This window comes from Molothrus ater, chromosome 3 (assembly GCF_012460135.2).
Source record: "Molothrus ater isolate BHLD 08-10-18 breed brown headed cowbird chromosome 3, BPBGC_Mater_1.1, whole genome shotgun sequence".
In the NCBI taxonomy this organism is placed as follows: Eukaryota; Metazoa; Chordata; class Aves; order Passeriformes; family Icteridae; genus Molothrus; species Molothrus ater.
The window spans coordinates 36,439,196-36,452,697 of NC_050480.2; the positions used below are offsets into that span (position 1 = coordinate 36,439,196).

Here is a 13,502-nt window from a genome sequence, read left to right on the forward strand (position 1 = left end):
TTTTATGATTCTCTGATACACTGTTTCTGAGCTTGTACTTGTTTTATTTGATAAAGGTACATAATCCATCCATGTATTAAAAAAATAATCTTTCTGATGAAGCCCCAGTCCCCTCTCCCAGGTCTCACTCCTGGCCTGAGCAGTCACTTGGCTCACTTCACACCACCTTGGACCCAGCTCTGCAACCCTACAAGCCAGTAGTAGGGTTTGGGTTGTGGGGAGTTTTGCCCCACTGCTTAGCTATTCATGCCCATGAGGAGGCACAGAAATCCCTGGTCCTGGGAGAGAGATTCAGGTCCTTATGCTTGCAGACCAGACCAGCACAGGCAGGAACAGATCTTGTACAAAGGCTAAGTGACCTGACCATCTGCTGCCTCTCAGCCATGCTTTAGCAAAGGTGGAGAAGGCAGTTTTGTGTCTGCTTCCTGTGTTCATCCCAGGCTCACATCCACTGTGGGGAGTTCAGCCTTTGGTGTATTGAGGAACGCTGCAGTGACTGATTTGAGGTTAGAGCCAGCTGCCTGCCTCAGAGTGAATGGGAGAGGAAAGGAGGACCTGGATCCTGTATTGCTCCTGAACCAGCCACAGCACAGCCTTGTCCCTCTCCAGCTTCACCTATGAGGACATATGAGAAGGACCAGCTCAGGCCCAGAGGAGAGCAAATAGTGAGGCAGAAGTGCACACTGCAGAGGCAAAGGATCTTGGTCATTTGTGGCCAGACCAGAAAGGACGGCTTAGTAAGTGAGTCAGAGAGACTCCTGGATTATCAGGAGGAAAGTACAGAACATGTTTGTAACCCCAAGTCTGACAGCAAGAGGAGGGTGCATCAGCCAGGGCAGAAGAAGGGCATGAGACCTGCAATGATTTTTGAAGTCTCTTTGAACTGGCTCACAGAACCACAAGGCCAGGGAGCAAGGGTGTTTGCTCACTCCCTAGGGACATGGCATCTGAAATGACAGCCTCCAGAAACAGCCAGGAACTACCCCATACAGTACTGTGGCAGGGAGACCCATGCAGCCACAACTGTATCAAAGGCCCCAGAAGAAGCATCCCAACACCAGCAGAAATGAGGATAAATCCCCTTCTCGTAGTCACAGAGAGGAGTTACAAAGGGTCTGGCAGTATTTGGGCTTGCAGGAGGGCTGTGCCCTCCTCAGCACTACCTGTCCTGTTTCTGAGAGCTGGATCAGATGACAGTGGTGCCTTGGCTGGCCCAACACAGCCCTGCCTTCAAATGCCATGAGTGCCAGCTGAGCCAGCCAGACAGGAGACAGCTCAGACCCAGGCAGGGCCATCACACCAATGCTCAACACCCAGGGTTTTGTTGACGTGTTTGCTGCCCTGGGAGCCCCTCCCTGCTGCCCAGTGGGTGCCGGTGTGGCTCCGCAGGGCGCAGTTCAAGGGGTTTGCCAGCACGATGACCTGCCAGGGCCTGGTTCAGAGTCCTCCCAGCTCACAGCTCTGTGGTCTTCCTTGGCTCAATCAAAATGGTGTTGAGCATGCCCACCTGACACTCCTGGTCTTGGAGCTTTCTTGCAGCCTGAGAAGGGCTTTGGCACCAGTTCGACCTTTGACGGCCTCTCTGCCAGTTCCTCAGCATTAGCAGGACAGTGATGAGGACCAGCACTGCTGTCAGCACCCCGAACACCAGCACTGTCACCAGCTGGGCTTCACTCAGCCCTGAGTCCCTTTGGGTCACCACCTCCTTCACAGAGATTTTCAACAACCCTCCCCCCGGCTCCTTCTCACTGTGGTTGGCCACACGCCGCCCTGTGACCACAGTCCTGATGGGCTCTGGCTGCGTCACTCCCGGCGTCTCACTTGTGGTGCTTTTCACGCCTCCAGCATTCTCATGGTTGGCAGGGTGGTAGGGAGGAGACCAGGTGGGCTCAGGGACGGAGATCTCACATGTCTTGCCAGTGAAACGGTCAGGACACAAGCAGTCATAGTCATTGATGCGGTCATAGCACTTTGCCCCATTTTTGCAGGGCTGGCTGGCGCAGTCGTTGATGTTGATGGTGCAGAAACGCCCCTCAAAGCCCACCTGGCACTGGCAGGAGAAGCGGTTGACGCCGTCGTGGCAGGTGGCCCCGTTGGCACAGGGGCGCATCAGGCAGTCGTCCACGTCGTGCTCACAGAGAGCCCCCACAAAGCCAGCCAGACACCGGCAGGTGAAGTTACTGGCAAAGCCATTTTCATCTTGGCATTGCCCACCATTCTTGCATGGAGACCTGTGTGGAGAGAGCAAGGATAGGTCATGGCCCTGGAGACCAAGCAGCTTCCCCTACCCCAGGGAGGTAAACAGAGCTGCTTGCATGGTCAGTGTGTCCAGCTCTCTCCGTGTGGGCAGCTATCTCTAGGAGAAGACTGGGTAGGAGTTTCTGTCTCCTTGAGTGAGAGGCCTCACTCCTCAAAGCTCCTCAAAGGCTCTGGCTGTGCACAGCCCCACCATCCACCAGGGAAGGTCTTCAGCTAAATGACCTGAAGAGGAAACATGCCCTCCTGATGCTCCCCAAAGGCATCATGGATGTTAGCTCATCATGCCTACAGCAGTTTGGCTGCCTGGGAGATAGGATGTCCCACGCATGATGAACAGATTCCTGTCCTCCTACAACAGGGACAGGAATCTGTTCAGATTGCAACAAAGCCCTTTTCCTGGTGGGACCGTGCACTGCACGCTGCTAAACCAAAGACAAAGGTGATTTTGGCTTAACTCCATAACTGTACAGAAATTCACAGGTAACAAGCCAAGCTGGGCCTCCACTTGGCAGTGTGTGACCCAAAGTTAATGGTGTCTGTGTCTCACCCTGCCTTCTCACATGGCCCTGTCTTCATCTCACAGTCCTTCCCGTGGAAACCTTCCGGACACAAGCAGGAATACTCCCCATCTCGATCGTAGATGCACTGTGCCCCGTTCTGGCAGGGGGACTGGTGTTCACAGATGTGTATGTCTGAGGGGAAAAAAACGGTGTGAATTAGGGAGACAAGAGGGTTGATGTGGCCAACTCAGTGCAAACACAACCCACCAAACCCCCTGGGGATAGAGAAATGGCTGGAGCTTCTCTCTTCACCCCTCCAATAGGCACATGCAGCAACAGAAGTGCAGTGCCTGTGTGGTTGTGAAGATGCAGTGCATGCCAACTGTCTGACCAGTGGAGACCCCCTGGTACAGACAAGTCCCTGGGGATGGAGAAGGGGAGTCCCCCAGCCACCTGCTGAAGGCAGGAAGCCTTGGGAAAAGCAGGGAATGCTGCTTGGAGTCCTGATGCAGCACAGGAAATGCAATGAGTTCATCTGCTCCATTTCCCGAGGCTCTTGCCATACAGCCAGGGAACAAGTGTCAGCAGTCTGACCTCTTGCAGGAAGGGAATGGTCCCAGCTGTGGCTGCCAGGCAACATCCCATCTCCCAGGCAGCCAAAACGGCATCACCCAGGTGGCTTCTGGCTACGCTGGCTGACATATCCATGAGGGCGTGCTGGGCACCAGAGGAAGGGATGTCAAGCCCACGACTCACCTTTGTCACAGAACTTGCCAGCCCAGCCAGAGTGACAGATGCACTGCCAAGGCTGGTGGCACGTGCCGTGAAGACAGCCCGGCATGCGCACGCACTCCTCGCAGTACTCCCCCTCCCAGCCTGGATCACACCTACACGAGGACAGGGCAAAGCACCAAAATCAAATCAAATCAAATCAAATCAAATCAAATCAAATCAAATCCAAGCAGGGGCTGCACAAAAGCTGTCTGTGCGCTGTGCAGGGCTCCTACAGGTACAGCAGTGCTCGGAAACCTTCCCAAAGGCCCCATGGACCTCCTAGCTCCCTCCTCCAGAGGTAAGTACTGATGTCTCATCTGCCCAAAGAAGCAAGCAGACAGAGCAGGCGCAGACACCCCCTGCAGCCACGGTGGGTGAGTGGCCAGCAGCAGAGCTCAGCAGCTTCACTTTCACTGCCCACATCCCTCTGCTCTCCTCCAACCAGCCACTCTATATACACCCCTGCTCAGGAATTCCTGTGCCTCCCACAGCAGGCAGCCACTCTGACAGGCAGAGAGAAGCCCATTCCTAACTCTGAGCTTCCTGAGGGAAAGGGACAAGAGGCTGCTGAGGTCTGTGTGTTTCACTGCTCCTCTCTGCTTTATAATGTGTATCATTTTTTGTCTGGAGTGCACTGTAAGCCAGCAGTGAAACCTTGCTTGCTATGGCTGGTGCACAGAACAGACTCCTCAGCCAGCTCACAGGGGCAGCACAATGGGGGAACCTGCAGCACACAAGGAGCCTTCTGGCCCCAGAAGAGCAGGGCAGTGGCAATGCCTAAGTAAAGCCAAGCTGCATGGCTTCCGTGGCAGGCATCCCTCAGACCTGCCAGCTCCAAGGCAGAAAGCAAGTGATAACAAGATGAGAGCTGAGAGGAGGTGGCACCAAGCCACAACAAAAGATATACTCAAACCAGCACAAAATGAAACCCAACAAAAACAACACAGTTTCTAGAGTAAGGAAGGGGGTTCATTTTCATGGCTGGGCTCATTTCAGCACAAAGTGTGGTGACTGCAGTTTTTTTGGGCTGGGCCACAGCTGCACTTTCAAACCTGGGCTGGCTGTGGTCACTTGTATGTAGTTCCAAAGAGATAAGGAGTGAGGAAAATGGTCAAAAAAAATGTGTGTCTATATATATATATATATACACACACACACATATATTAATTAGAGGTTTTTCTATGAGACTGGAGATGATGCCATGTGCCTGGTATATTCTGGGGAATTACATTCATACCTGGACAGCCCTGAGCAGAGGGATGTGGATACACCCACCCCCCAGTACCTGCAAGGAGCAGGTGCTATCAACTCTTCCACTTCTCCAAAAGGGAGCTGGCCAACCTAAAAATTGCCAGGAAGGGGGCAAGGTAAGCAGCTAAGTCTTCTTGAGTTTGAGGTGATTTGAGGTACTGCCAAGCCACAGGGTTCAGTAAATGCTCTGGAGGCCTGAAATCAGCAGCAGCAATTCACGTGCAGAAAGGTCTGCAGCTGGGACACTTGCCACATGGTGACATGTGGCCTTTCTCACTGGGCTTTGCAGCACCCTGCTCCCCCAGGCAGCCACAGCTGCTGAAAGGGCTCAGGGAGGAGCTCTGCGCAAACGGGGCCCAGCCAAACCAGAGCTGGACACTCCCCAGTGCAGCAGTCAGCAGGAACAAGTGGCCCAGCTGTGGTGTGACACCAGGGGCTGTCCTGTGAAAGGGCACTGACCATGCTCTGGTGAGGAGAACGGGGTGGCATTGAGCAGTCTGCCCCCTTGCACCCAAGGTGCCCCAGCCAGCCCAAAGCCAGCCTTTGCCCCCTGGTGCTGCCTTGTAGAGCAGGGGGCTGCAGATGGCCCTACAGTGGGACAACAGGCAGTGGGTCTGTGGCAGCCCAGAGCACTTATATGGGTGCTTCCCAGGCTGAAGTGCAGGCTCAGGCTCTGAGCTTTGACCCTGCAGGATCTGGGCACCAGCTGGAGCTGGGATGCCAAGTACCACATATGCACTTCTGCTGCTGTAGCTCACAGCTTACTGGTAAACCTTTTATGAAAAACATCCAGAGATCTCCACCACAGCTCAGACTTCTGAGAGGGGACCCCTGAAGCCCTCAGGTATATGCATGGCTGGAAGCCTTCTCTTCCATGCCCCAGGGAGAGCACCTCCATCTCAGTCAGTGAGGGGGCCAAGCAAGCTGGCCAACCCTCATGCCTGCTCTGCTGCCTGATGACTTTCCCTCATCATATCTGAGCCTAAAGGCTGCTTCCCATCACCCAGGCACGGCCAGGCTGTCCTAGGCTTCCCTCTAGACAGAAACGGCTCAGCAGAATAACACTGCTCTGTGTGTGATGGTGGGCAGGGAGGCACTGGAGCAAAGGCTAGGGGAATCTCTCACTCCTGAGTGTGTCAGGTAAGAAGAGAGCAGAGTCATCAGTTCCAGATGTGGGTGAGTGGAGGAGGAGGTGCTTCAGCTCTGGGCAGGGGTGTAGGCACCAGGGACACAGTATCAAGGGGAGCAGTCACAGTCAGGAGCAGCAGAGAGCCAGACAAGCCATACCTGCACTTCCCATCCTGGTCACAGCAGCCATGGGCGAGATTGCAGCGCTCACTGCAGTCATCCCCTACAAGACAAGAGACATGTGAACTTGGGTTAAGCAGAGACTATAGATTATTCCAGATCTTTCCATGGCCCTGGGTGTTTCCTTAAGTGCTCAGCCTACCTGTCCCCAGAACTGTAAGGTGGGGCACCTTCCTTTCACTCACTGATGTCACACAAGAAATGAAGATTTCACAGTCCACTGTCTGTAACTCTGTCTTTATTGAGAAATGGGGCTCTGCTTTAAAACTACCCAGCCTCTGGTCATCTTCCCCACCTTTTCTCTGCTGCCTCCCTTAGATTTTGGGCCCTTCTGGGCAAGAGCTGGGGTTGCCTGTGCATTAAGACAACCTGTGTAATAGGGACTGACCCACCTGGGACCTCGGTCTTGTAGTAAGTGTGGTGGGAAAGCTCAGGGCCAAGTACTGCAAGGGGCACAAAGGGGCCAAGGATGGAAATGGAAAGAATGGTTCTTCACCTCCCAGGATGTCGCTGTCTCCAAGGACAGCTATTGGCACTGAGCAGTCTGACAGGGGCTCCTGCCCTCTTCTGGGACCTGGTTGCCAGCACTCCCCTTCCAGCACAGGGAAGCAGGACTTGGCCTCACATGGGGCCAGGTATCCGGTTCTGTTTATTTATTTAAAAGCCACAGAAGCTGTAACTGAGCCATGGCCTCTCTGTGCCACTTCTCATCCTCTCCTTTGTGCAGGTGTTCCCTTTCATCTCCACCTTCCCCTCTTCCCCATCACTTGCTTGCATCTTAGCTCCACAGAGGAGCTGGTTCACTCTGGCTCCATGAGCAGCAGAACTAGAGCAGATGTCAAGAAGCAGGGGGTTTCTCCAGAAGACTTGTGCAAATCTTGTGCAGGCCAGGCCCAGGAGGTGAATGTCCTTACCTGAGCCCCTCCAGCCTGGACTGAAACAGATTAAAGCCCCCATGCCTCGAGATGCACTCAGGCTTCCCAAGCAGCATTTTGTGCTGCCTGGGAAAATGAGCAGGGAAGAAATCCCCTGTGCATGCAATTTTGCTGCAGTGAGGCAGCAGGTCCCACTGCACAGGGTCAGAACCTCCTTTAAACAAGTCACTATGGAGCTGGAGCAGCATCCTAGGACTGCTCAGCCCCAAGCCTGGGTATTGCCACCTTTCCTATTTGTAACCATCTCTCCTGGCACAAGGCTTTGGGAATTCACTGCTTATCTAGAGCAGGGATAGAGCAAACTAATCTTTGGGAAAGGATTTTGTCTCACTGGATCCAGGGTTAGCTGTTCACTTTTGGGACCTTCTTTCCCCTGAGCAAGCTCATAGGGTGAATGGGTTCCCAAACCAAATGGGGAGAGAGCAGCAGGGATGTCTCTGTCAGTCTGCTCAGGCACTGCCACCCCTGTGGGCGAGAGTTTCTAAGGTGCCTCCAGTGTCACACCCCAGGTGATTTAACAACCAGGCAGCATTTTCTGCTTTTCCAAGTCAGAACATCTCAATTTTGCATGGGAAACTGAGGAGACTTCAGGAATGCCAAGGACAGGTTTGGAAAAATGGATATGAAAGAGAAGAACCCATGTCTACAGAGACTCACCTTGCACAAGCTGGTGATGGGCCAAGAGGATCCAAATCAAGGACATGAGCTGGAGACAGAAGCTCCTGAGCATGGTCAGTGTGGCCCCACCGAGATGAACACCTACAGAGAGAAAAAGAGCAAGCTCAGGAAAATCCCTTGGCTGACACCACAGGTCCTCTCTACTGCCTGGGAGTTTGAGTTGAAACATCCAGTTTTATACAGCCTTGTCACCACATTCCCCTCTGTTCCATCCAGACTCCTTCCTCTAAGTCAGCATTGGGGCACTAACAATTAAAAAGCTTTTGAAAATGTGTGTACAGGAGAACCTAGAGTGCAGACTCAATCCTGAGTGTGTAATAGCTCAGGCTGTTACAGCACACCTTGGAGCATCTGCCCCAGTAGCTGCTGTCAGGAGATCAGAAACCCAGAAACACCCACCCAGCTGTGGGGACCTTCACCTTCCCTCCCTAGATCTGGGACACTTCAGCTTTGTGTTAAATAAGGTCCTCCTGTGCACATTTGCATGAATAGATGGGCTCAGTGTTCTTGACAGTGCCCAGGCTGCTTTTCAAACCCTGCAGCAGAGCAGGGAGTCCAGTGGATCTAGCAGAGGAGCAGGCACAAAACAGCAGCCCTCTTTCACTGTCCAAGCAAGAGAGTGCATCAACAGGCACTAGAGCGGGGCTGCAGCCCCAGGCAGGAAATGTGAACACACATCTCTCACTAGGTGTGGTCCTTTTCCTCAGCTGTCCTGCAGAGAGCCCCGTCAGCCCAAGGTTCCTGCACCCATCTATTTTCCGACCGCCTCCTGCCCTCTTGAAGTAGCATTAAATACTTTCCAAAAATGCTTCATTCCCTCCCAGCCTTCTGGGGTTGTTAAGGGCAGGAAATTCGAGGGTGATATCATAAATATATTACTGTAATGAGATGGGAGGGGTTAAACAGTTCTGTTAAGAGAATGGTGAAGGTATGGAGCAGACTCTACCCAGCTGCGTGGGTGTGATGAACAGGGGCCATTCCACTTTCAGCTTGACTCTTCAGCTCTGGAAGGTTATGTTTGGTCCATAGTTGTGTGAGAGACTTCTAAGATGGGGACATAAGTCCTCCCACTCACATACACATGCATTGCAGGAAGAGGTTTTGGGTCCCTGCTAAGAGCTTCACCTCCCTGGACCGGACAAAATAGCCCATAAAAGCAATGATGTTGCTTGAAGCATCTCTCCAGCAAACAAACCACCACCAACTAAGGATGCAGCATTTTCAGAGGGGCTACAGGATGTTACTGCCACTGCCCCAGCCAAATCCCACCATGGATTGCTGCATCTTCCCTCCCCACAGTCCCTTTGACAACATGCTTGCAGGACCCTCCTTTGCCTCCTGCCTCTAAATACTGGGCAGTGGCAAACAGCTGCTGCATTTCACGGGAGGGTGAAGCAATTGCTATGAAACTTATAAAATAATTTAGGGCTCAAGAGTGGTATCATGTTCCTTCAGGACTGTGAGAAGCACAAGCTCCGATCATATGCCATTGCAAAGGCTGTGTTTTCCCCATTGCAAAGGCTGATTTTCCCCCACAGCTCCCTACTCGAGGCACAGCCTCTCAGGCCTCCTGACCTAGTCACCCCGTGGGGGCTGCTCCCGCGGCACCTTGGCAGAGGTGCGCCTCGACCCGGACCCCGGCATCCTGGTTGGCAGCTGGTGCCCGGGAGAGGAGTGAGCAGCTTGCACCTGGGCAGGCCTGGCTTTGGGTCACACGGACACGGGCGAGGGAGCTCCCTCCGTCCCACTCGTCCGCCTCTGCCTGGCCGGGCTGGGGGCTACCAGACCTCCGGGTGCTGCGAGGACGATCCCCGAGTCCATTAACCTCCCTTTCGAGGGTATCAGGGACCTCTGTGCGCTTGGGGACTACCAGGGACATCTCCAGGACGCGGGCTCTCAGGCACTGCTGCAAGTCTGAAGCCTACCGGGACCCCTCCAGGCTGGGCTCCGGGGGCAGGGCTGGGAGCCCCGGGGATGCCGCGCCGCTGCGGCTCGCTGCGCCTGTCCCCCCGACCCCCTCCCCCCGGGGCTTCGGGACCACCCCAAGTCCCGGTGCCCCCCGGAGGGGCACGGCCACGGGGGGTTCGCCTTTCCCCCAGCCCCACCCCACCCCAGGGCTGCCCCGGAGGGACCCTCCGCGGAGCCCCGCCGGTGCCCCTGCGGCCGGGGCGGCGGCGGGGAAAGGGGGCCCGGCGGGGCTGGGGCGCTGCGGCTCCCCGGCCCCTGCTCACCTCGGCGTCGCGGCGGCTCGTGGGGCTATCGCGGGGCGCGGCGGCGGGGGGCGGCCATGCCCGGTGCGGCGGCGGCGGGGCTGGAGGCGCGGGGCTGCGGAGCGAGCTGCCGCCGCGTGTGCCGCGCCGCTCCGCCCGCCGCCGCCGCCGCCGCCGCCGTGCAGCCCCGGCCGCCTGCCAGCGGCTGCGTGTGCCTGCACATCCCCGCTCCCTCCCCGGGACATCCCGCCTCCCGCCGCCCCAAACCGCAGGCAGCCCCCGGCCCGGCCCGCCCTGCCCTGCCCGCTCACCCCTGCCCGCTCACCCCTGCCCTGCTCCCGCCGCCGGGGCCGGGGGGACCCCGGCACGGCCCCGCCCGCCCCCACCGCCCCGGGGGAGCCGCGGCTGCGAGGGCTCAGTGGCCCCGGCCCCCAGCAGCGATCGCGGAGCACCGAGAGGTGCCCGGGCCGGCGATCCCGCAGGGGCGCGCCCTCGCTGGGGTACCCCCGGCCGGGGCTCGGGGGATGCAGCGCTCGCCGCCCTCGCCTGGGCTGGGGCGCGGTCCCGCGGGGCACGGAGCCTCTCAGCCTGGCGCCCCTCTCGGAAATAGGTGCGCGATGATCCTAGCCTTCGTCTCGCTCAGATTATGTGAAATAATACGAATAACCAAAACCACCTCCTGCAGCCCCTCCCTGATGTCCCCGGGGTGCACTAAAACACCTCCACTGTAGGATTAAGAAGCCCCATCCTTAAAATAAAGGTTCAGCTTGTAGTAGTCACCCCCCAAAAAAGAAGCCATCCAGAGAAGCTGTGGTCCCCAGCATTTTTCTCGCTGCCACTCACGAGATGTGGACATCAGCACTTCAGTGGACAATAGGGAACAATAAGGCAACCGTGGGAGAGGATCTGGGCTGCCACATCTTCAGATGAAACAGCTGCCTGCTCTCCTCCTCACCTTGCATGGCCTTTCTGCTGCTTGACAAGATCATAGCCGTCACCTTCAAAGGTCCTAGCAATCCTTAATTAGATTACAAGCTCACATCACTCAGCTCTTTTCTACCCCTGTATCCCACAAGGTTTGCTCCTTTTCACCAGGAAGGAAGAACCATGTCCTACAGGCACTTAATGGATGCTTTCACACTCCATCTCATCTCATTAGACAAAGCTTAACCTCTCCCTGCTCTCGCCTTCTCTAGTCCCCCCCAGCTCTCTGCAATTCCTGACAGCCCTGTCAGCACCCTGTGGCAGCCATGGGTAGCTCTGCAGGTCCCAGGACCTAGTAAGAGCCCAGGTGCAACCCCATCAAAGCCAAGGTCTCTGCCAGCTCTGAGTAGGGACCCCTCCTTGCTCATCCTTGGCATGCCTGGACAACACAACCTGACTGAGCGATAAAATGGGGGCCTACCACCCTGCCTACCTCTGCAGGAGCTGCCTCCTTCCTGCCTCCTTCCTGCTGTCCTGTCAGCCAGGAGCCCTGTTACTTTCCTTGCCCTCTTCCTCCTCCTGTCTCTATAACCCCATAGACAGAGGGACAGAGAAGTCCAAACCTCCTGCTTAGGTTGCTCCATCAGCTCTTCGGAAATTTGCAAGACAGGTGTGCACCAGCTCTGTCCTGAAATGCTTCCTGTAATTCTACATCTGTTCTCATCCCCTGCTCAGCCTGCTTCTGAGCCCTGATTCCTACCATGTCTGGAGTTTACAGCAAAAAGGAGAGGGGGAGGCTGAGGGCAAAGCACAGCTTCTGGTACTTGGTTTAAAACCAGACAGCCTCTCCTTCCATCACTACAGCTCTAGGACCTGGAATGATCCACATTTCTGCTCTGACACCCACAATACCCTGCCTCTTTGCCAGTCATGGTTGGAGGCCAAAGGTTTACTGGTGACACCTTCAACACTGAGTGTAGGCTGCTCGCCCTCACCTCCTCCTTGGCATCCTACTACCTTCAGTAACTGTGTCAGATAGAGTACCACCTCCTGCAACATCCTCATCTGCTCCCGCATTCCTCGCTGGGATCTGCCCTGGTCCTGACCGCACTGCACTGCAATGTCATTGCCCCGGTGCCCTTAAACCTCACTTGCTTAAACGTGCCTGAGAAAACCCTCTGATGCTGTGTGTACATTTGAATGGGCAGAGAGGAGGGGGCCTGCAGAGGGACCCCGGCACATGCTGATATCCGTAAGCATCTGCGCCCACAGCACGAGCACTGTGAGAGAGGGAGATGGGGCTAGGGTGCAGCCAGCAGAATGGGACACCTGGCTCTCCCTGTGCTGCCTCTCTTGGAGGTGAGAGCTGTACCAGCAAGTCAGGGCTGTCCAGGCTGAGGAGATAAAGTTGGTTGCTGAAGATCTGAGCTCCAAGGAAGGGGAATGAAGAACAAAATCCAGGGTGGGATTTCAGAAGGTGAGATGTCTGAGGAAATAATGTGTTTTGTGGCTTTAGGTTTGGCTTTGAATGTGAGTATCACAGAGAGAAGCAGGCAGGGATGGATGGGAGTAAAAGGGGAATACAGAGGAGGGAGAAGAGACTCATGCAATATGAACCTTGGATGCACTCCTTCCTCCACACCAAAGGGCTCCAGTCCCATTCCCAGGCACTATCCTGTGTCTCAGGTTCGCTGTGTCAGTCCGTGGACTGCCCAGTACTATTTATTCAGAGCAGCTCTATTTGCAGACCCAAGAAGTGGGCATTGAAGGGATTCCTGTGGTTGGCTTATACCCTGCTCTACTAGGCTCTGATCCCTGCCGTGCCATCCCTAGAGGCGTCTCAGATGGAACAGCTGCTGGATCAGAATTAGGAAGGATTTTTTCCTAGCCATAAGAGTCCCTCCATGGCTTTTCCCTCCAGTGAAGGAAATCCCACAAAGCAGGGACCTGGAGTGGGAACTGGAGCAACCTCTTGTCATGGTTTTCCCTCCAATGCATGCTAGATGAAGACTCCCTCCCTCACCATCATCCCAACACACGGTCACCACTCACAGACAGAGGGAGGAATTACCTGTCAAAACCAGCTGAAGCTGCTTCCCTTTCTTCCGGAGTCTGGAACTTGCACCTTGGAGGCAGCCAGACATCAGGGACAAGAAGCAGATGGGCTGAGAAAACAGATAATGTTGCCTCTTCTCCTTCACAAAGAAGCCTTCTCCAGAGCAGAAACTCTTCCCTGTGCAGAAGCCCAGAGAAATTCACCCCTTCCTGCTCACTTTAATTCCTCAAGAAAGGCAGAAAAACAGCACAAAGAAGCTGGAGAAAGACTGCAAACACCTCTGAGCTGCCAACTCAAATGATCATCCTCTTCAGCTCTTGCTCTGGGTCACCCTCTCCGCCCTATGCACAGCACCAGCCCAGGGTCTCTAGGTTAAAACAAATGTTCTCCCCCATCCCACCCCCCTTGCTTTTCCAATTCCACCCCAGCCCACAACAAACAGCAGCTCGCTGGCCCTACAGCCATGTAACCCAACCCCAGCCATTGTTTCCCTTCCACGAGGTCTATATTTGACTTTGCAGCAGCACCGTGGCTGTGCATGTGTGTGTGTGTGTGTGCATGTGTGTGCACTCTCTGCACACACACACGCTCTGATACTTGTTCAGAG

At 55.3% G+C, this 13,502-nt stretch overlaps 1 protein-coding gene across 3 annotated transcripts; it reads right to left on the bottom strand.

The window, feature by feature from the left end:
- Positions 1 to 23: 23 nt before the first annotated feature.
- On the bottom strand, positions 24 to 10,450 carry DLK2 (delta like non-canonical Notch ligand 2). 3 transcript variants are annotated; one of them, XM_054514415.1, is made up of 6 exons: positions 10,241 to 10,450; positions 7,685 to 7,786; positions 6,072 to 6,135; positions 3,516 to 3,646; positions 2,807 to 2,951; positions 24 to 2,231 (listed from the first exon to the last, which is right to left on the bottom strand). In XM_054514415.1, exons 2-6 carry the CDS (start codon positions 7,755 to 7,757, stop codon positions 1,454 to 1,456), a joined length of 1,191 nt encoding a protein of 396 aa, XP_054370390.1. In that variant the 5' UTR covers positions 7,758 to 7,786; positions 10,241 to 10,450; the 3' UTR covers positions 24 to 1,453. The 3 variants fall into 3 exon arrangements, with proteins under 3 accessions (XP_054370390.1, XP_036237066.1, XP_036237067.1); XM_036381173.2 differs by lacking the exon at positions 10,241 to 10,450 and adding an exon at positions 9,937 to 10,047; XM_036381174.2 differs by lacking the exon at positions 10,241 to 10,450 and adding an exon at positions 8,652 to 9,646.
- Positions 10,451 to 13,502: the final 3,052 nt, after the last annotated feature.

Excerpts from the sequence above, each read along its gene's own strand:
- DLK2 (XM_054514415.1), bottom strand. The coding sequence starts at position 7,757 with ATGCTCAGGAGCTTCTGTCTCCAGCTCATGTCCTTGATTTGGATCCTC. Across the intron at positions 3,647-6,071 it reads GACCAGGATGGGAAGTGCAG|GTGTGATCCAGGCTGGGAGG; the intron begins GTATGGCTTGTC and ends GTCCTCGTGTAG. Across the intron at positions 2,232-2,806 it reads GGGCCATGTGAGAAGGCAGG|GTCTCCATGCAAGAATGGTG; the intron begins GTGAGACACAGA and ends CTCTCCACACAG.